At 38.0% G+C, this 22969-nt stretch overlaps 1 protein-coding gene and 1 non-coding gene across 2 annotated transcripts; one reads left to right on the top strand and one right to left on the bottom strand.

The window, feature by feature from the left end:
* Window positions 1-321: 321 nt before the first annotated feature.
* RAB11A (RAB11A, member RAS oncogene family) lies at window positions 322-20805 on the bottom strand. Its single transcript, XM_072809216.1, has 5 exons — window positions 20381-20805; window positions 13774-13969; window positions 13345-13538; window positions 12350-12430; window positions 322-3552 (listed from the first exon to the last, which is right to left on the bottom strand). The coding sequence occupies exons 1-5, from the start codon at window positions 20418-20420 to the stop codon at window positions 3413-3415; spliced, it is 651 nt and encodes a 216-aa protein (XP_072665317.1). The 5' UTR covers window positions 20421-20805; the 3' UTR covers window positions 322-3412.
* Window positions 20806-20891: 86 nt separating this feature from the next.
* Window positions 20892-20963, top strand: TRNAQ-CUG (transfer RNA glutamine (anticodon CUG)). The gene has a single exon. It is a non-coding gene; the product is annotated as a tRNA-Gln (tRNA).
* Window positions 20964-22969: the final 2006 nt, after the last annotated feature.

Raw genomic sequence — 22969 nt, 5'->3', positions numbered from 1 at the left:
TTTCTTAGCCTATGATCTCATTTACAGAAGCTGTAATGACATTCTATATTACTTTATTGTTACCCCTGGCCTCCTATAGTTTGGGGAAATAAACCATTCTTTAAAACATTTGAATGACTGGGATACCTGGGTAGCTCAGCTGCTTAAGCGTCTGCCTTCAGCTCAGGTCACAATTCCAGGGTGGTGGGATCAAGCAAGCCCCAGGTCAGGCTCCTTCCTCAGTGAGCAGCCTGTTTCTCTCTCTCCCTCCGCAGCTCCCCCTGCTTTTGCTCTCTCACTCTTTCTCAAATAAATAAATAAAATCCTTAAATAAATAAAACATTTGAATGACAACTTTAGTTTATTTGGCATATCCTTTAGGTGAATGGAAAAAGTGACCTGTCAAATCCGAGAAAGGGCCTGGTATCAGTGCCAACCCAACCAAGATAACAAAACTCAGCCCTTCTCTTTTTAGCACTAGCCTATTATTCTTCCCATTAAAGCATGTAGTAGAAGAAGGTCCTTTCATGGTCTTGGTTTTTTTTTTCCCCCACACAGGAAATACATGCCATGCACAGTACTTATACATAATTCATATTTTGTTTTGAATTTTTTTCAGGCTGCTTAGTATGTTTGTAAGACATCAAATAACCAAGTTCTATTTTCTTCCCATGTTTAAAAAACAAAAACAAACAAAACTCCATAAATTGAAACCTAACAGTCTGGAATAAGTTCTTAATTATCAACCCAACCTTTGAATTATTCAGCTCCTGGTATTGGCTGTCTAAACAATTTTTTCTCTTTAAGGTACACAGAAGAAGTTATGACAACAATTCAAACCACTGAGAGCATTAGTATTTTGTAAATACAAATTACTGAAGACAAAATTAAGATGTTCATTTTCCCAATGATGAAATAAAAAGGACTAGTTCTGATGGGCAATCTAAAACTCAGAGGTTTAGATTTTCTGCAGAACCTTTCAGAACTTAAAAAGACCCCTGGTGTAAGTCACTAGCTAGCACCCCTTCTTAGAATTTAGCATACAATAATGCAATGGCTAAAGATAATTTACCCCTACAGAGTTATAATTACTATTAAAGAAAAATCATAAAAAGCACTTGAGACCAATGACATACAAGTTTAAATCAAGTCGAAATGGCTAACTGGCTTTTCAGAATAGGTTAAAAAACAATTCAAAGTTAAAATAACTGAAAAGCAGAGTCAAGCAGCAAAACACTTCTAAACTGCCTTGAGCCCTAAACTGTCATAATATTTTAAAACTTAATGTTTCTTACTGGAGACAATTTGTCTCCTGAGATACTACTCAGAATAAAGACACTGTTAAGCAATCAAAGACATTTTCTACTACTACTTAAAGGGTTCTTAGAATTCTCCTAAGATCCAACCATGCCCACAGCAACATTAAGTCTATACTTGATAAAAATTCAAAGTTATTCATTTTCAATTCACTACCTAGAGTTTCTTTCTCTTAAATAATTTTGTCAAAGATTTACTACCAATTTTGAGTAAATGCCTCTTCCTGGGTCTGGGGACAATGTAATATAGGAAAGTACAAAGATTACTTCCTTAATGTTTTTGGTGATATGTTTTCTAAGAAAAGCATAATTGAACCTTATGTCTAAAATCAAAGCTGAATTTACACAATGATGCCTCCAATTCAATGTTTATCTGTAATGCAAGGACCTATGCTCTTGCTGATCAGAATCAAATATTCCATGGCTATATCCAAAGCATCAAAAGAAAAATGTAATCTGACAACATAAAGAATAGTCCCCCTATAACTGTTTATTAGAATGTGAATATATTCCAAATCAATAACTAAAAAATAAAATAAAAATAAAAATAAATCAAGTTACAGAGCATGCATAAAATACAAAGTAGCGATTTACAAATAGATAATATTATCTTCATAACCAACCAATACTCTAAATAATAAATGGCTACAGAAGAAAACCAAAAAGAATGACCACAGCAATGCCTTCCGTGTGCCCCACACGTCATGAGCACTGCAAAAGACAGATTAACTATGAAACATAGTAATCTATGCAAGCCCACACACATACATTTTTATACTTGGGGGATATTCCACCATCCTGAATAGTATCAATTCAATCGACACAACTTTCAGAACACTGCAGAGTTAAGTGCTTAATATTATCCACAAGAAAGTAAAACTCAGTATTAGTGTGCACATTTCTAAAATGGGAAACTAGTTGCTCCACTGATTTCAATAATGTAGTGGGGGGATAAAGTAGTTCAGCTTTGAATAATGCCTAAATGCATTCTATTTAAACTCAAGGTACTACGTACTAAAAGAATACATGCCTTTAAGTGGTACAACTTGAGCAGAAATTAACCTCTCACTAAATTCTTTAGACATACTGAAACCAGATATTCAACTGGACTATATTCCACAATATGTTGCAAAACTCAAAAATCAGCATTGTCAAAATAATTATCCATGCCTGCTGATAGAGATGGTGATAAAACTTGGTTGCATTTCATTTACTGGAAGGTTTTAGGACAAAATTAACACTTCACAATTTGATACTAACAGCATTAAACCAGTTCTTGCCTGAGCAATAAAATGCCACATAATCTACTGCTGAGAAATTAGAGGAGTTCAAGGATTTGGGCTGCCTAATCATGTGCAACAGAGGCATCGCAGATGGAATTCCACCAGTCTCTCGAGTTCCCAGCCTGCCAGGCAGCCTGGTTTAAATATGGCTCCATAACCACACTGCTACTGAAACCATATAACAAGCTTTTGTTTATTAACATAATCCTCGTCCAGAAAAAACTGTCCCCCTCTCTAATCAACTTTGATGCTTACAAAAATTAAAAAACAAAATTTACTAGACTACTTAACCCTATTAAGGCATTTTAGAAATTGATTTCCAGAATAATGGAAAATTTTCAAGCTCTCAAAATCCTGCTATGTTTATAGGGCAATTCTTAGATTTGTGGAAATATACACTGCATTGAGAGAAGAGTGTATGATATAAGCTGCTCCTTATAAGCTGCTCTGTGGCAAAATGGTAGCTTATTTCTTCTAAAGTCTTCTTAGTTTGATTTGATCAAGACCAATAGGTCTGAGCTTCAAGTGATCAAGTTCTAAATATGTCCTACAGTGACAGGCTTCCATGATGAAAAGTAAACAATAACTGAGGAATCCAAACATTCAGTTTATTAAACTAAGGCTAGTGAAGCCATAGCATGAAAAAAAGCTGCAGTCATTCGGGACAAGTGGATGATTTTATAAAGCTAAAATCAAAAGACTTAAGACATGGGAAAATTCATAAGTATGAGGAAGTAATAAAACACAAAGTGACCACAAGAATTACAAATATATTTAAATCTCAGACCTGGGAAATGGACTATACACAGCCTTCTAGGGGAGAAGAGAAATGCCTTATATGTTCTGACAGCACTGCACCTTTGGCTTGTTTTCAGTGGTTGGTGGAACATGAATAGGAACCACATTGTTGCTTGGAGACATGTCATTTTCACGTCTGTCTGACATTTGTTTCTGGGAAACAATGCGGTATATCTCTGGAAAAAACAAAACAACAGCAATACTCACTGTGAATAAACTCATTAATAGTACACAGAAGTAGAAAACAGATTTGTAGAAAAAGACTGCAAATAAATTTGAACAAAGAAAGCATAAATTTAAAGTTTTATTTTCAAATAACCATTGATTAGAGTAAGGGCAGAAAAGACAAAATAAAAGATTTTCCTTTTCAGAGGAAAGGGTTCACCAGTCAAATAAATCTTGGTTTAAAGAGATTACATAGTTTATGGGATTAGATCTAAATTAAACCATGAAAAAAAAATAAAAATTAAACCATGAGAATATTTGCAGTCTACCCTTATCAAAAATCCTGTAAATACACTGATACAGTACGCCACAGAAAAATAAAGATAAATCTGCACTATGAGATACATTAATATTTTTCCTGGCTGTGTAAGGAAGTGCAGAACTTCATAAACATGCCAAAATCCCAACGGACTCTTAGAAAGGGAGGGAAAGATTATGCCTATCAATGCCTCCTGACCTAAGTTAAATTGTAATTAAATACTTTTTAACAGAGTACTTAAGATTTTATGATACTTATCAAAACTAACTATACAAACATAAAAACTGTGTCTACTTCTTCCACTAAACACTAAACTCTGTAAAGACAAGAACTCTATCTACCTTATTCAGTTCTGTACCTCCAGCACATGGCATATAATAGGGGTTTGGTAAGTAACTAGTTGGTCCAATAAGTGTTCTTAAATTCCTCTACACCCAGTATCTTTAGTTAACTTTTTATTTTTTTCCTTTTTAAAATATTTTATTTATTTATTTATGAGAGACACAGAGAGAGAAGCAAAAGACATAGACAGAGGGAGAAGCAGGCTCCTCAAGGGGAGCCCAATGTGGGACTTGATCCCAGGACTCTGGGACCATGTCCTAAGCCAAAGGCCGGCACTCAACCACTGAGCCACCCAGGCTCCCTATTTAACCCATTTTATTTGGTCTTCTATTTCACTGCCTAAAAGTATTTCCCTCTGACTAGATTATGAATTCCTTACAGAGAATGTATCTTATTTATCTTTACTCTCCCAGTTCTCCCTCAAAACAAAACAAAAAATCCTCAAAGGTAAGAGAATTCTAAAAATGGGATAAACTGACATGATGTGCCTATTATGATGTACTATGAAAGACACAATGTGTTCCTACAAAGAATACCTGTGTATTCCTGCCAAAAAATCTTAAAATGAATTTATCCTAAGAAAACATTTAGATAAATTCAGATTGAGGGACTTTCCAAAAATACTGGCCAAGAGTCTTCAAAACATTTATTGTTATAAAAATGCATTTAAAAGATGAGGATAGGGGATCCCTGGATGGCTCAGGGGTTTAGTGCCTGCCTTCGGCCCAGGGCGTGGTCCTGGAGTCCCAGGATCAAGCCCCACATCCGGCTCTTGCATGGAGCCTGCTTCTCTCTCTGCCTATGTCTTTGCCTCTCTCTGTGTCTCTCATGAATAAATAAAATCTTTAAAAAAATAAATAAAAGATGAGGATAAATGTTCTACATCTATAGTGTCCAATATAGTACATATTTAAATTAAATTTAAAATCCAATTCCTCAATCCACTAGCCCTATTTCAAGCGCTCAATAACAACCTGTACCCAGTAGCTACTCTATTTAATAATATCCCAGATATGAAACAATTCCATCAATGTGTGACCTTTGGCCAAAATGACATTTAAAATGTAAAAACCAAATCTATAAAAGAATTATTAGTACACTTGGAGAAATAAGAATATGAACTGTACATTAGCTAATACCACATAAACATAAATTTCTTAAATATGATATGGTATTGTGATTACTCATAATGCCTTGTACTTAGGAGATAAAATTCTTCAGTATTTACTTGTAAAGTGCGAGAATGTCTATAATTTATTTTCCAAAGACTGAGTAAAGAGGGAAAAAAGTATATACACACATGTAAATAAGTCAAATATAGTAAAGTGATGATCCTAAAGGAAGGGTATAAGGTATTATTCCTATAATACTTGGAATTAAAAAAAATTTATAGGGTAAAAAAGGGAAAGTAGAAGTCTATTTTCAAAATGCTCCAAGAACATGTCAACCAACTGTAATGTAGTAACATCATTTGGATTGGATTCTAATTTGAACTGTAAAAAAAAAAAAATTTGAGACAAGAACTTTTAATATTGTTTAGATAATAGATGATAATAAGAAATTGCTGCCAATTTTTTAGTGGTTTTGTTGCTTTGGGTTTACGCCCCAATCTTTTAGATCTACATCATGAAATGTTTACAACTGAAATGATGTAATATCAGGGATTTGTTTCAAAAAATAAGGGAGGGAAGAGGTGGAACAAACACTGGTCATGAACTGATGGTTGTTGGTGGCTACATGGGAGTTGAGGATACTGTCCTACTTTTGGTATGTTGGAAACTTTCCATTACCAAAAGATAGAGAAAAAGAAATGTTAAATGAATTTATTTTCTCCAAATTAAGAGCTAATTTCTCTTAAGTTGAACAAGAGCAAGCTGTAGTCAATTAAATGTATAAACTAGCAAAAACACTGACAGCTATAATGTACCTTTCCTTACTTTTTTAGGGGGAGGAGGAGGTCAGCTAAAATTTGGGTCTGAGAAGGTTGACAGTACTTCTCAAAAGCTGAAGAAGAGAAAATTAAGAAAGCCTACTGACTAAATAAAAAAAAAAAGGGCTATGTGTTCATTTGGATTCTTTTCATTGCAGAGATCGAACTGGAGTGTGTCAAGGGTAAAGGGAAAGACACTCATTCAATCAGGCTAGTGACTAAGAAATAAAGACAATTATTGACTTAATGTAAAACTTGACTAGTCATTCTTTAATGTTTTCTCCCTAATCCCAAACTGGATGGCTCTTCTTTTAAGTGCACATGATTAAATGTGACCCTCTACAAAATTTAACTTCTTTACAAGTTGTTTTGGAGATTTAGAGGAACCAAAACAAAAAATATTTTGCAGACTCTTATATGAAAAGCAAATACTCGAAGAGTGGAAAAGAAAGAGTTCTCAAAGAACAGAAAGTTAAATATTAAAGAGATCGCATTACAAAGCAAGAAATTTGAGCAGTATTGTATAACTGGTCTGCAAGTACTACACAGTTCTGTGGAAATGGATTACTGCTACATTTGTTCCAGTCACCGAACAGATAGATGTCCACTAATGAAAATGCCAAAGCAGTAAAGAAAATAGGAAAAGTGCTGATCAAGAAAGAAAATGAAAATTTTCTTTCAAGTAGAATGGGCACTAAGAAACTACTCAAGTAATTTATTTAACATCTCCTGTGGCTGGGTGTGTCACTTAAATACTTTGATAAGAAAATAGGAAGCAGGTACCCTCTAGGTGCTATCTGATTAGAGGTTATTTAAGGAGGGAAAGGAAACAGGACTAGTAAGTAACGTGGTAAACCAGATGCAAATATTTTCCTCTTTCAAGGGCATGTTCTCCTTTAGAACCAGATGTATGTGATACACTAATTCCTGTACAGTCCCTCTTGCAGATGTCCAAAGGCTAGGCAAGGTTAAAAAGAAAAGGAATTCTGCTGTGCTGTTCCTATGTTAGACACAATCTCTTACAGATCTAAATAGAAAGTTAAAATATTAATAGAGAGTTTTAAATACAACCTAGCAAAGTTAAATTAAAAAGACACATGCCTATTTCTCTATTCATACTCTCTCCACACTCTAATAAAGTATGAAGCAATTTGCAAAGTACACTCTAAGGAAGTTAAATGCAATTGTTCCAAACTAGGGAACAAAAAGAGCTAAAAATCTTTGCGCTCTCCAAAAATTGTAAAAGTAACAAAAGCTGAGTTATTTCACTACAGCGTAAGTCAGAATTGCTTAGGTCTTCTACAAACACTCTGCTCACCATTAAGTTTCTTGAACATCAAAAAAATGCTCTGATTTTATATACTGGCATGTATTTGAGCCAAGAACAAAAATAATACACCTCAGGGCGTCTGGGTGGCTCAGTTAGTTAACTGTCTGACTCTTGATCTACGTTCAAGCCGCACATTGAGCTCCACGCTAAGGATAGAGCTTACATTAAAAGAAAAAAAAAAAAACACATCTTGTTAAATGATTCTCACTACTTTAGCCATAAAATTAAGAGTTCAGTCTTCAATAACTAATGATTTGGGCTTATTAATTAAATGGAGAAACCTTGCAGTTACCACTTTAACCAAGTGATCAGATTTAACATCACCAGTAATGAATACAACAAACTAATATCACAACCTCCTGATGGGATACACTGAGATCGCTTTTGTAGTATTTTTGCTGAAACTGTGTAATCTGAATTTAATTATGAGGGATCATGAGACAAATGCAAATTGAGGGACACTACAAAATAAATGACCTGTACCTTTCAAACAAAATATATCGATAAACAAAGGATTACGGATCTGTTCAGATTAGAGGAGATGAAAGAGGTAGGAAAGCTGAATGCAATTTGTGATGTGATCTCACAATTTCTGTTGCTAATAAGGACATAATTTGAACAAATGGCAGAACCTGCACAAGGTCTGTAGCTAAACATTGATATGGATTACTATCTAACTCTGATTTTTGGCAACTGCACTACAGTTATCAAAGAGAACATCCTTGTTTTTAAGAAATATGCACTGAAAAGTACTTAGGTGCAAGAGGCAACAAGTCTGCTAGTATGAAATGGTGCAAGAAAAAAATTAGTATATATCAAGAGGAAGAAAAAAGAATAAAGCAGATACGGTAAAATACCAACATTTGGGGAATATGGTGAAGGGTATTTACAAATTCTTTGCACTATTATTGCAACTTTTCTTCTTTTAAAGATTTATTTATTCATCTTAGAGAAAGAATGTGTGTTGGTGGGGGAAGGGAAGAGGGGGAGAGAATCTCAAGCAGATTTGACGCTCGGCATGTAGCCCTGATGCTCAATCCCACAACCCTGAGATCACGAAGTGAGCTGAAAACAAGAGTCTGACGCCTAACTGACTGTACCACCCAGGCACCTCACAACTTTTCTTAAAGTCTGAAACTGTCAAATTTCAAACTTAAAAGAAAAAATAAGAGTATGAAAGTATGGATTAAAAACATCCCTTAATGAACTTGACGATAAAAAAAAAAACAAAACTGCACAGCAATGCAAAGGCTGAGCAATCTAGTAGGTTCACTCAAGTACTAACCAACTATCTCTAAAAATTATCACCAGCAAAATTGTCATGGAGTTACTGTCAAATTCATGGATGCCAAAAATGCCAGGAGTCTATTCTAAACAAGCAACACAATGAACTTTGGAGTAGTAAAACAGATAAATATTCTAACATAATTTTCCAACTTGAAAATGAAAAAACGATTTTTTCTTCCAGCAACATCAAGACACCATGTAAATGCTCCCTTAATGCTGTTAACATTCAAGGTAGAATTAAACCTAATGAGATTACTGTTATCTTTACTGGGTTTTTTTGTCCTCCCATTTCTTTTTCTTTTCTTTTCTTTTTCTTTTTTTTTTTTTTAAGATTTATTTTAGTAGGGGTGAGGTAGAGGGGGAGAGAAATCCAAGCAGGTTCTGTGCTGAACAGAACCTAACTTGGAGCTAAACCCTACCACCTCAAGATCACAACCCAACCAGAAACCAAGGGTCAGACACTCAACCAACTGTACCACCAAGGCACCTCATTCCTTCCTGTTTTTTCTAAGTATTAATACTCCTACTGGTATATAAAGAGAAGTTTAAAACAAACATCCTAGCACATGCAAAACAAGAGATGTCTGCTCCACATGCAGTGATCTCTGATCCCACAGATCAACACTGAGATTTATGCTCCAAGGAAGCTGAGAAAATAGTGAATATAGAGAGGAAAAATGGTAGTAAGTGAAGCTGAAGTCTTATTTGCTTTTAAGCAACATTAACTAAGCAGTAGTAGCATATGTTAAATCTAGAATGGATTTTAAGAAAAATGGCCAAATGTTCTTCATCTTTAAGGACAAAACAGTTCTGGGACGCCTGGGTGGTTCAGCGGTTGAGCGTCTGCCTTTGGCTCAGGGCATGATCCTGGGATCCGGGATCGAGCCCCACATTAAGCTCCTGCCTCTCTCTCTGTCTCTCATGAATAAATAATCTTAAAAAAAAAAAAGACAAAACAGTTCAATTTGAAGTATATATCATACTTATTGATTAGTTAGCTCATGTTTGAGTTAATGATTAAGTTCAATGTTACAAAATGATACACACAATAGTTAACTGCAGATGGTTTCATCTTCACTTAATATCAGAATAGTCTAGAAACTGAGATCAGAAAGGGCTAGAATCTAGAATGCACAGGAGATCTGATGGGACATAAAAAAATATCTCAACAAGGACTAAAAATTTTTTTCAAACGAGGTTTTCGGAGGCCTTGAAAGACTCACAGACCCTCAAGATGACTTAACTCACTTATTATTTAAAACAGTGCAACTCTGAGGACACAGGAAGTTCAGTGACTAGCTACACAGGGAGTGGGAACAAAATGCTAAAAAGTAAAAACCTACAACTCCTAGGTCTAAATTTAGTACTCTACATATTGACTTAATAGAATCTGCACAAGTGGTTGTAAAGAAAAGAAGTAGGATTTGCAGATACACTGCAATAATTAATCAAATCTTGCTTGCAATAGTCTAATGAAACAGATTTTTTATCTGAACAGAAGATTCTAAGGGAAAGCTACTGTGTTCCAAAAGACTATTTAATCCAACCTCAGCACCAGTTCTATTATAGTTACTATTTTTCTCCTAACAGAAAATAATTCTAATCAACTATCATTATACCTACTGTATGTGAATCATCACTATTTTAATTTTTTTTCATGTTTTAACTGCTATTTAACTACTAATTCATCAAATGTCCACTCTGTACTAGGTATAAGTTAAGTATTTTTTACGTGTATGAACTCATGAATTCATTTTTGGAGTCTAGAGTAGATGTCTCAAATAACAGGCAACTCTTTTCTGTGAGTTACAGAGATAAAAACCTTTGAGTCACAACATAACAGTTAAGTCAAATCATACCACAAGGTATTTATAAATATAAGCCCTCTTAAAAAAGCACAAAACTATTTATTTTTAATTTAATGTTGATTTTAATTTAACATACTTAAATTTTACAGATAAAGAATTTAAGACCTAGAAAAGTTAGGTAATTTGCTTAAGATTACAGAGCCAATGGTAACTGAAGGAGCCAGGACTAAAACACAAATCAGGGTTCCAGGACCATGCTCTTAAATTCTAGGCTTTATTCTCTACATATTTCAAGTCTGAAATATGATGTTTAAAAGTTAAAATTTGTAGATCACTAAATTCTACACCTGAAACTACTATTACATTGTATGTTAACTAACTGGAATTTAAATAAAAACTTAGGAAAATTAAAAATAAAAAAATCAGGGCACCTTTGTGCTCAGCTGGTTAAATATCTGACTCCTTGGGAGACTGCTTAAGATTCTCTCCTTCTCCCTCTGCCCCCCTTACTTTGTACTTGCTCGCTCTACAAAAATAAATAAATTTTAAAAATTTTTAAATAAAAATAAAAGTTAAAATCTGTTAACCTCTAATGCAAGTACTACATACAAAGAATACATTAAAATTTTGTTATATTAAAATTGGAAACGGGACACTTGGGTAGCTCAGTGGTTGAGCATCAGTCTTGGGCTCAGGGTGTGATCCTGGAGTCCCAAGATTGAGTCCCATATCGGGCTCTCCCCAAGGGGCCTGCTTCTCATTCTGCCTATGTGTCTGCCTCTCTCATGAATAAATAAAATCTTTTAAATAAATAAATAAATAAATAAAATTGGAAACTTATTAACCATTTCTCCATACAGACCTGTTCGAAAGTCGTATCAGACTATGGTATATAGTAAGCCTACACTTTACAATAGGAGTTCTTAAAAATAATTTTAAACTACTTTAATACAACCCATCAAACTACTTACTAGAGAATTAAGATTAAACTTGCTGACAAGTTGGTCATTCAAATAAAGTCAGAGTAAATATGAGTCAACATGAATACAGCCTTGAAATCCAAGATTGACCTGATCTGCACATCTAATTTTAAAACAGCATGAACTTTGTTCTTTTTCCACTACTTATTTAAACTTTTTTTTTTTTTTTAAGATTTTATTTATTTATTCATGAGAGACACAAAGAGAGAGGCAGAGGGAGAAGCAGGCAGAGAGCCCGATGAGGGACGGCCTCAACCACTAAGCCACCCAGGCATCCCCTATTTAAACTTTTCCATATGCAATCACTCACAGATTTTCTCCAGAGAGGACACCTTGCTTCTTTTACATCACAAGAGAGTTTTACTTTTTGTTTTTTCATTTAAATTCTTAAAAATATGTTTTCCCCTAGCTGCTTCTATAATGTATCAGAACAAAGCAAGCCTTTTCTTTGCTAAATTTCAAAGGACATTTCTATCTTCCCATAGTCAGGATTTCAGTATCTTATGAAAATGCCTTTAACCATTACTTTGTACTTGTGACCATAAAGTATGGAATAACTGGACTGAAGCAATAATATAAGTAAACAAATTATTTTCAAAGTACTTTTCCTAATTACAAACCAAATAAACTAGGATAATTAAAGCTCAGCAAGGAAGAATTGTTAACTAATTTTGTACTTTAAACAGCTCTTGCTATAGCAGCTCTCAAATGATAGTTATTCTCAGTGTGATATATAGGTTTCCTAATTTGTTTAAATTACATTCTTCAAACTTCCAATTCCCACTAGCATAATCTAAAAATTCAAGTCTTACCTGTCAGAATTGTCTGAAAAGCAGCTTCTACATTTGTAGAGTCTAGAGCGGAAGTCTCAATGAATGACAAACCATTCTTTTCTGGGGGGGGGGGGGGGGGAGAGGGAAATAAAAACTTCAGTCTTGTCAAATTTTATGAAAGAGATATAATACATTCTAGCCTTCAAAAGGAAAATAACCTAAGTCCTCCTCAATTTCTTGAGCAATAAGGGCATCATTCTATTTACACTTCAGCATATTAAAAAGAACAGTGAAAGATTTTCATTGCCTCCTTAATTAAAAAATACTTGTTACATCTATACACTACCAATGAATGACGTTATTCAAAATGTAGTAAACTTATCAAATACTCAGTTATTTCCATCCATTACTGTCCTTCTCCATCAACAACAGAATTATGATATGAACATGGATGAGTAGGTGTTATCCGCTTAGAATTCTTTAACTATATTATTTGAAATAAAGCGTCTTGCCTGGAAAACTAAAAAACTATTGTAAAAACCTTTATTCACAGCATAATCACTAGTAGACAGTCACAACTTTCACTAGCTAAGAATGCTGCCTTCTAGTAGGCTATTCCAAACAGAAGTTATAGGCAGACCCTCTATTAAATCAAAAAAGTTGGTTGTTGACATTCCCTGGGCCACTGTCTTTCAGACCCACATAGAGCAGCCTTGGTAAAATACTGACATAACAGAGAAAGAGACAGGAAGCACAAAATAAACTGAGAGATATCATCTACCCCTTCCAGGGAAATGAAAGAAAGATTTATATTCAACTCTTGGCAGCAAAAACTCAAAATACTATGTTTTAATGACTCAAAATTAAGCAAGAAAGTCATCACAAACTTTCCGAACAATCCTTGCTGAGTATTCATGTTTACCTTTTTAAAACTACTGTAAGCGATTACGGTCATTGGAAAAGTATCAAAACTGTAAGACATAAGAGTTAAAAATACAGAATCACTGTAATATCATGAAATTCATATCACTAACCTGCAAAAGCTCTTGCTTCATCTGTAGGAACTGCCCTGAGATGACGCAAATCACTCTTATTGCCCACAAGCATGATAACAATGTTACTATCAGCATGATCTCTCAGTTCTTTCAGCCATCGTTCTACATTTTCATATGTGAGATGCTTAGCAATGTCATAAACCAGTAAGGCACCTACAGCTCCACGATAATATCTGAAAACAGAAACAGGTATTTAATGTCAGAAAACAATGGTAAGATGGAAGGGAATACTGAGAAGAACTAAATATATAGATTATATATTTTTAAAAACACATTTATAAATACATTTCAAAATCCTAATACTGGACTTCTTAAGAGGAAAAAAAAAGTTCCTTTTCCAATACCAAAAGTTAGCTAATTCAGTTGATGGCAGTCTATTTCTCAGAATTTAAAAACTATGAGACTTACGCTGATGTTATAGCTCGGTATCGCTCCTGCCCTGCCGTGTCCCATATCTGTGCCTTTATTGTTTTCCCATCAACCTGGATGCTTCTTGTTGCAAACTCTACTCCAATGGTGCTCTTACTTTCGAGATTAAACTCATTTCGGGTAAATCGAGACAAGAGATTACTCTTTCCAACACCAGAATCTCCAATAAGGACAACTGAAAAAAAGACAAAGAATTTAATGTCAGATGAATGGGGCAGACATCGTTCAGAATACTACCACGCTACAAAGCAAAAAAGACAGAACATCTGATTTTTTTTTTTTACAAGGGATGGGGGCAGGAAAGGCAAATAGTCCATGTTCTTGACCTGTTACCAATCGATAAAACCAATTTATTCTTTTTAAATTGTTTCTACCCACATAATAACTTCCACACATCATCTGCTTAGCACAAATACAGTATCCTGTCTTACATATGCAATTTTAATTATAGGTCTGCTGGACTGATTAATTACCATAAATGCTATACCAACCGTATTACCATACAAGATAGTAACATGAAAGATAAATCCTACACCAAATACACAATTTGTGATATTAAAGTGTATCATACATGAAGGTAACAAAGGATATCAGTGAGTAGAAAGGAGGGAAAGAATGAAAATGTTCTACTTAGTTTAATCAAAGACTGGGTGTAACATCAGGACTCACACCTGGGCAAAATGAAACACATTTACCATATGAGGCATCAGGTTTACAAACTTTGCCACCCAGATCACAAAAACTACAAGGACCTTTTCACAGCTGCATTCATCCGATAGGCAGGATGCTAGAGACCCCTACAAAAACGGATACCCCAATTAAGTTTAACAGGAGCCCTACGAAGCTAATAATCCTTGACTTACTCTGAGTAAAAGCCAAAGCAGAGGGCACACACTTTCTGTTATGACTTAATTTTTTAAAACAAGTTTGGTTTAGATGAATTTATTTCCTATGATCACTAATAAATGCAGTTTATTTATTAACCAAGTACATGAGGATTTTTCTTTCACCCAAGACAATGTTATACCTAAGAATTTCATAAACAATGGGGAAATAGGCAGTTCACTTGTTCTAAAGCATTTCTATCTGAATTTAAAGAACAAAATGAATTCACAGGTTTATAGAACATGAGCTAAAAAAATTCACAAAAGAAAAAAATGCTATCAGCATTTCAGGAAATAAGACTTATTTCTGTTGACTACTAATCCTTCCTACTAGCTGATTCAGGTACCAAGACTAGAAAATCAAACATGTGAGAGTAACACCAAGGACTAAGACCATGCCTTACTAAAGAGACTGGGATTTGGTAGTTAGAGGGAGAGGTAGGTAAAAACTTTAAGAGCTCAACGCACTCTGGTCAGAGGGCAAAGAGAGTATTATGCGTTCCTTCCTTGCTACAAGAGCGGATACAAGCTGGCCTCTGCACAGTCCTGGATGAAGTACATTATCAAATGCATATCTTTCTGACTTCCTCTATTAGCTGATTCAGCAAGAAATCATCCAGGTGGCAGTAAGTCCATGAAGCACAAACTGCAGTTATTTCTTTTAAGATTTTTAAAATTTATTCATTAGAGAGACAGAGAGCAAGGCAGAGACACAGGTAAAGAGAGAAGCAGTCTCTCTGCAAGGAGCCTGATGAGGGATTCGATCCCAGGACTCCGGGATCATGACCTGAGCCAAAGGCAGACACTCAACCACTGAGCCACCCAGGTGTCCCAGAAGAGAATCCCAGTTTCAGTGTAATAGTCTACCCTCTTGCTAGGATACACTCACTGTTGCCTCTTAGTGCAAGAGGCCTAATTTTCTGCTGAGGAAACCCTTTGAGAGTCATTTCTAAACCCACACTAGCACTGAGGTGTAAACATCTCATTTGAGGTGGGAATAGGGAAAAAGGGAGAAATCAAAAAGTTAAAATATGTTTACTTCATAGACATTCAGATATCAATCAGTAATTCAGGAGCCAATCACTTTAAAATAAAAAAGACACCTAAAACGACAATGTCTCTGGAAAATTAAATAACTTACCCAAAGAACACCTCCCTCCCACAGAAACTCTAGCACTTTCAAGTTCTGGTTTCTTCCCTTCTGACCTCCATGTTAACAAATGATTATGCTCATTATCTCCCCACTCAGCATAAAGACAGTGAAGGCATTTTCCCCCTCAATATAATAATTTTAACATTATAAAAAATAGCACCTTTATCTGAAAATAATTCAAGTCTCATGAATGCTTTATACAGTATAAAATAATTATCTCAACTAGACATGGACAGGGTTGCCAGAATAAAAGACTAACAACTTGTTAAAGGATTATATCTTGAAAGACACCAGAAGATACTGGTTAAGAATAGTGCTGCCAAGAAGATGCTAAGAAATAACACAGTAAGGAAAGCTGGTTCTATTCAGTTACCAAATGAGAAACCAAACCAAGACGAGTTACATTTAAGGTCACCAAAAAAATAAAAGCAAACCAGAATGGACTACTCAAGCAATGTAAGAGAATTTACTGGCCATAGCTGAAAAACCAAACACAAAGTTCACAGACTCAATTTCTAACCAAAATAGTTTCTCTCATTAAGATAACAAAGTATGATTGCTTTTTAAAAATGTGACAAACTACATGATCACATCCTATGGTTCAAGAAAGGAATGTGCAGTGACTTTACAATGTTTTCCTTAACTAGTACCTTAGGTTAAAAGTTTACTTCCCATTTTAAACAGTTTATGCTATATCCATCTATATAGCACGTGTGTGTGGGGGGGGGGGGGAGTATGTATAATGATATAAACATAAATAACAGCATCTATGTATTAAACACTTATAGCATTTCTAAAGTAACCTAACGATGTTTATTACCACTTGGTAATAAACCACTTGGTAATAAACCTTCCCTGCTAAATTTTAAGTACCATTCTAATACCTAATATTAAATTTGGCTCATAAAAGATCAAATATTAGATTGCCATAGAAGCAGAATATACATATAAATTATAACTTATTTAATAAAAACTTCCATCTCTCCAACCACATTAAGTTTTATATATTCTCTTGCAAGCTAAAGTACTGGACCAAAATTTAATTCAAGAAATCAGAGTATATCAGATCTAAATGTTAACATCTGAAAGGAAAACAGTTAATTTTCATACTGATTTTTATAAAACTTGGGGGGCATCTGGGTAGCTCAGTCACTTGAGCGTCTGCCTTTGGCTTGGGTAATGATCCTGGGGTCCAGGGACCATTGTAAGGCTCCTTGTTCAGTGATAGTCTGCTTCTCCCTCTCCCTCTCTCCCTCCTCAAGCTTGCTGGCTTGCACTCTCTCTCAAAACATTAATAAAATCTTTTAAAAAATAAAAAATAAACTGGGGAGATTTTTCTACTCCTTCAGCTATATTCATAGTCCTACCTCACCACAAGTCTTGAAAATAAAATGTATTCTAGTACATCAATAAAGCCTTAGTCTAGACAAGTTTTTCCAGATTCAACAGAATGTGAGTTACTCAACCGAAAGTTGTGAAAGAAAAACTACCAAGATACAAGACAGCAAAGTTCCCAAGATCTTTTCCATTGACAATCAGCTGATGGTTAATTACTACTGACCTTTAACTAGATTGAAAAGAAAATGATGTAGACTATGTATCTAGATATTCAAAAAATGTGACTCTGAAATGGCATCTACAACACCAATAGGAAATATGACTGATGCCTGCTTCGCTTATGTGTCCCACAGGGCCATAACCACATTATATATACATACTTACAGAATCAAAGCTTTTGAAATAAAAAGTCAAGTTTTAAAAAATAAAATACCCATACACACACCAATAGTCTCCTTGTTGAGCTTAACTAAAGATTAATGCTCAAGAACAAATGCATAACACAGAATAATTGTCCTGCTCTCTCCCCACATTACATTCCCATTTGGACTACTCTATCCTGTACGAATCAAAATATACCTTCATTTTCAACTGGTTAGAGTTACAAACTAACTTCCAATTCCCTCAAAGTGTGAAGGTGTGCTAGGTAAGCAATCTTACAAGTAGAAGGGCCTACCTCATCTCAGTGAATAAACCTCTGAAGAATGAAACTAGTTTAAAATGGATTATTGTTGCTTTGCTTTAAGATATAACTCTATAAATAAAAAATTGGCTAACTAATCAGCACTAAAGTAAAAAAAAAAAAAAAGTGACTCATATCCTGTAAGAGCTTTAAAAAAGTGGAAATTCTTCTCAGCAAAATCTTTTTAAGACGCAATCTTAAGAAGCAAAATGTACAACAAAATGAAAACATAACCCATGGAAACATAAAATACTTTAAAAGTTCCTACTTTTAAATTTCTCTCATAATACTTGAATGCTCTTGTGAAGATTTAAGGTTCAAAAAGCTGACAAGAACCACAGAACTTTCTTCACATTATTATCACTTACTGAATCCTCAAAACCAGTCTCATTTAATTCTGAGAGATAGGTATTATTTCCTTTTTAGAGATGAGGGAACTGAGGCTCAAAGGTCACAAAGCAAGTTTAAGACCTGAGTCAGAATCTGAATCCAAGCCTGCGTGATTCCAAAGCTCTCTGCCCTCAATCACTGTTAGGATGGTCTAATCCCAAAGTTAAGTTAAAATCCCTTAAACCAATCCAGGACAGCTAATATTCTTAGTGGGGGTGTGGGGAATGATTTCTATAAACAACAGTCAAGCTCCACATCAAACAGGAGAAAGACTTGTGAGTTGCTAGTCCATCTTGTTCTAAATCACTTCAAAGATACCTAGCTGCTTACTGCCTTGTACCTTATTTTAAGAAATCTTTTAAGGACTAAACACCAGTCTCTAGGGCCTCACCTAAGTAATTTCACATGACCTCAGATGCCCTCAGCAAAGAGTATGCTAAAGAACCCATGCTTCCTTTTTGTATTTATAAAATGCACTAAGTAAGCTCTTCTCTGCAGACGACTTTCCACTCACTATGGGGGAGCAAGGATGAACCCTGTACTCACCCTATATTTACAAAATATTGTAGCCCAGAGGAGTTAGGTGGTGGTAAGATTTGCAAAGTATTGGTAAAGCAGTGTTTCCTGCTTCCTTCAGTCAATCATTCTTAGCACCCAATGGCAAGGTCAGAAACCATCACCATGCTTAACACTCTTTTTAAAAAAAACTCCACCCTCCACTGTAAAGCCTTAATAGCAATGGCTTCTTCCTCTCTGGTAATGATCTTTGTTCAGCATACTATACTGATGGCTGCCCTAATTCAGGAGCAGTGAAAGAGCATCTGAGCGAGAGCGCAATCACCGAACAAAACAAACAAAACAAAATAAAAAAGAGCATTTACCGTACTCTTCCTGGTTAAACACTGTACCCTTTATTTGTGTTGATACCAACTACCGGGATTCTTTCCCGAGTAACCAATAAGCAATTCTTTCTATCCATTCCCCACCCTCCGGTATGTTCTGTCCAAGGGCACTAACAGGTTTCCCGATCTCGCCATACATATTAAATTCCACCAAAGAGCACACAACTGTACCCCTAGCCCCCCCCACCTTTCGGGGAAAGGTTATGTGGCTAAAAAGTGGGACTCTTTCCCTTCCTGTTCTAAAAACACCAAAAGATCGGGATCCTCCCGGCGTTGCAGCAGGAAGCAACCCGTCCACAGTGATAAAGCAGGCGAGTATTTGTGCAGCGCACAACCTTTCCTGCTCAGGAACTGGGCCTTCAGGTCTGGCAAGGATAACAGCCACCACCCATCCGCAACCCCTTCTCGCTCGCAGTCTGGAGTTATCCCGGGCTGGCTGCCGCTGGGTAGGGAGAGGAGGAGGGAAAAGAAAAAAGACAAAAAAAAAAAAAAAAAGCCCAGATGGGAAGTCCCAACAGTGTGTCGGGTCACTGCGACAAGTGCGCGCGTGGGTGACGGGCAATCCCTCCTGCCCTGCCCCCCACCCTCGGGGTCGCACGGGGGACGCGGGAGAGGTCCCGATTATTTGGGGGAGGAAAGGGAGGGAGAGAGCGAGCAGCCCCGGGGGGTGCGGGGGGGGGCGGTGCGAGGCTATAACCGACCAAGGGGGCTATGGGGGCGGGAGGGGTGGGGACCCCCCGGCCCGCTCGGATTCCGACCGGGGCCTGGCGCGGGCCCGAGCGGCGCCGGTCCGGGGGGAGCAGGGCGCAGAGGTGGGGGGCCTGTGGTGGGAGTGTGCGCCTACGGGAAGGTGAGCGAGGGCAGGCCCGGTCACAGGGGCTCAGGCAGGGGCGCCGAGGGGGAGGGGCGCCAACCCGAAAAGACAGGGTGGGAGGGGCGGCCCTCGCCAGGGGCACCGGACCCGGGAAGCGCAGGCGAGCTGGAGGCGGCGGCCCGCCGTGGAAGGACACGGGGTGGGGGGCGCGGAGGCAGGCGAGGGCCTAGGGGGGTCGCTGCGAGCCCGGCGTGCGCGGAGGGCGCCCCGACCTGGGGAGAGCGCGGCGCGCACCGCACGGCCGGGAAGGGCGGAGGGAGGCCGGCTCCGGGGCACCGCCGGCCCGCGCGGGTCCCCAAGGGAGTGCCCCGGGGCCCCCGGACCCCGACCCGCTGAGGAAAGTGGGGCAGCCCACGGCCTCACCTTTGAAGAGATAGTCGTACTCGTCGTCGCGGGTGCCCATTGCGCGGCCGGGGAGCGAAGGGGCGGGAGCAGCAGCGGTACCGGTGGGACCAGGGGGCGTCGCTGCAGGGGTAACCCGAGCGCCGAGCCTCAGCTGCCGGACCGGGGAAAGAACCCCTCCCTGCCGCTACGTCACTTCCGGCCGGCCCCAGCCCCTCGGGGGAAGCACTTCCGGGAGGCGACGCTCCGCCCCCGAGCCCGGGAGGGGCGGTGCGCGGCCGAGTCGTGTCCGTCTTCAAATTCTGCCCCCTTCCCCCCAGTTCTCCTCCCCCCTCCAAAGGCTTAGGTGGGGAATGCAGCTCTGGAGTCCCAGCTCTGAGCCGCCGCTTGCCACCCTCTCAATCCTCGCGCCGGCGTGCGGGGAAGCGGGGTGCTGGGAAGCGCGTCAGCCGCGCCTGCGCGTTGGGAGGCTGTGGTTGGGGGGCGGGGTCTCTAAGAATTAGAGAGCAGAGGGCGCCCGTGCGCTTGTGGCGGTTCCATGGTGTAATGGTTAGCACTCTGGACTCTGAATCCAGCGATCCGAGTTCAAATCTCGGTGGAACCTGCGGCGGTCTGCTTTTCCTTTCCTGACCATACTTCAATTCATTTATTTATTCGCCAAGTGATTGTGATACAACTACGATATGTATGGCCTTGAACGAAGCAGGGACAGAATTTCTCAAAGGATAATCTTTGCCCACAAAGGCCGTTTGGATCTGTAGCCACTGTCACCTGGGTGTCTCCTATTTTTCTTTTCTTTTCTTTTTTTTTTTTTTTTAAATCTGGGTCTTTGCCTTTGTCGAAGCCAGCTAGCTTCAACAGCTTCGATGTAACTTGATTCCTTTATGCTACAATTTTCAACCTCTAACTTCATTCAAGGGCAGGCGCTTTTCACTCTTTTTTTTCTCTGGAAATTTCTCAAACTATCTCCAGATGTCATTCAGAGAACTTCGCCCACCCTCCTCATCAAGATTCATCAAGAACTTTTTGAGCCCTATTTGTCATGCTTTAAGCTAAACCCTTTTTTGCCCAAATTTGTCATGCTCTAAGCTAAACCCGTCTCCATAATAATTTCACGTAACGAACAGCAAACAGTGGCAATTTTCATTTTAGCGAAAAATGTGGAGTCTTAAGACTCAAGTGACTTGCCAAAGATCTCACAGCAGAGCCTCCCTGTATTTGAAAAGAGTGGAAAGGAAAGGAAAGGAAAGGAAAGGAAAGGAAAGGAAAGGAAAGGAAAGGAAAGGAAAGGAAAGGAAAGGAAAGGAAAGGAAGAAAGAAAGAAAAGAAAGAAAGAAAAGAGTTGTGTATTATCACAAAATGTTTTTCCCACTTGCTGCCATACCCCCTACCACCTATATACAAACCTTCAATTTAGATTTTTGGGCAAGAGTGCCTGTGCTGAGCAGGATAATGGTTTCCTGAAGTTGTCCACTTCCCAATCCCTGGTAACTGTGAATATGTTAAATTATGTGGCCAAAGGGAATTAGGGTTACATAGTGGAATTAGAGTTGCAAATCAACTGAAAGAAGCTGTGGTCTATGTACACAGTGGAATATTCCTCAACCATTAGAAACGACAAATACCCACCATTTGCTCCAAGGTGGATGGAACTGGAGGGTATGATGCTGAGTGAAGTAAGTCAATCGGAGAAGGACAAACATTATATGGTCTCATTCATTTGGGGAATTCAAAAAATAGTGAAAGGGAATAAAGGGGAAAGGAGAAAAAATGAGTGGGAAATATCAGAAAGGGAGACAGAACATGAAAGACTCCTAACTCTGGGAAACGAACTAGGGGTGGTGGAAGGGGAGGAGGGCGGGGGGTGGGGGTGACTGGGTGACGGGCACTGAGGTGGGCATTTGACGGGATGAGCACTGGGTGTTATTCTATATGCTGGCAAATTGAACACCAATAAAAAATAAATTTATAAAAAAAAAAATAGGGAGCTAGTCTAGATTCTCCAGGTGGGCCTAATTTGTCACAGGGCTCCTTGAATGTCCAAACAGGAGGCAGTGATATGGTGTGAGAAGAGCTCAACTAGCCTTGTGGCTTTGAAGATGGAAGAAGGCGGCCAGGAGCCTAGGAATGCAGAGGTTTCTAGAAGACAAGAAAAGGCAAGGAAATAGCAAGGAAATGGACTCTTCCCTATGGCCTCCAAAAGCAATACAGCCTTGCAGAAAATATCTTGATTTTAGCCCAATGAGACCACCATGCAGAATTCTGACCTAGAGAACTATAAACTAATAAATTTGTGTTGTTTTAAGTCACCAAGTTTGTGGTAATATGTTACAACACCAATAAGAAACTAATACAGTGCTGTTTTCATCGCTTTCTGTGATGGTAGAAGTAATAGGTTTACCTAAAGCTAGATACTTGCCTTGTGCAAAGGTAAGTATCACCCACATTGGGGGAGATGCACAGCATTCTCAAGCAGCTAAATGTTATATGTACTGCAGATTATAAGACACAGTCCTAGCTCTACTCGGGTGAGTTAAACAAAATGGGCCCAAGAAAAGGAGGAGATTAATTAACCAGAGAGTTCTGAAGTTGTAATTAATCAGAGTTCTG

This window comes from Canis lupus, chromosome 32 (genome assembly GCF_048164855.1).
Source record: "Canis lupus baileyi chromosome 32, mCanLup2.hap1, whole genome shotgun sequence".
Lineage (NCBI taxonomy): Eukaryota > Metazoa > Chordata > Mammalia > Carnivora > Canidae > Canis > Canis lupus.
This window is presented reverse-complemented; position numbering and strand designations above follow the sequence as displayed.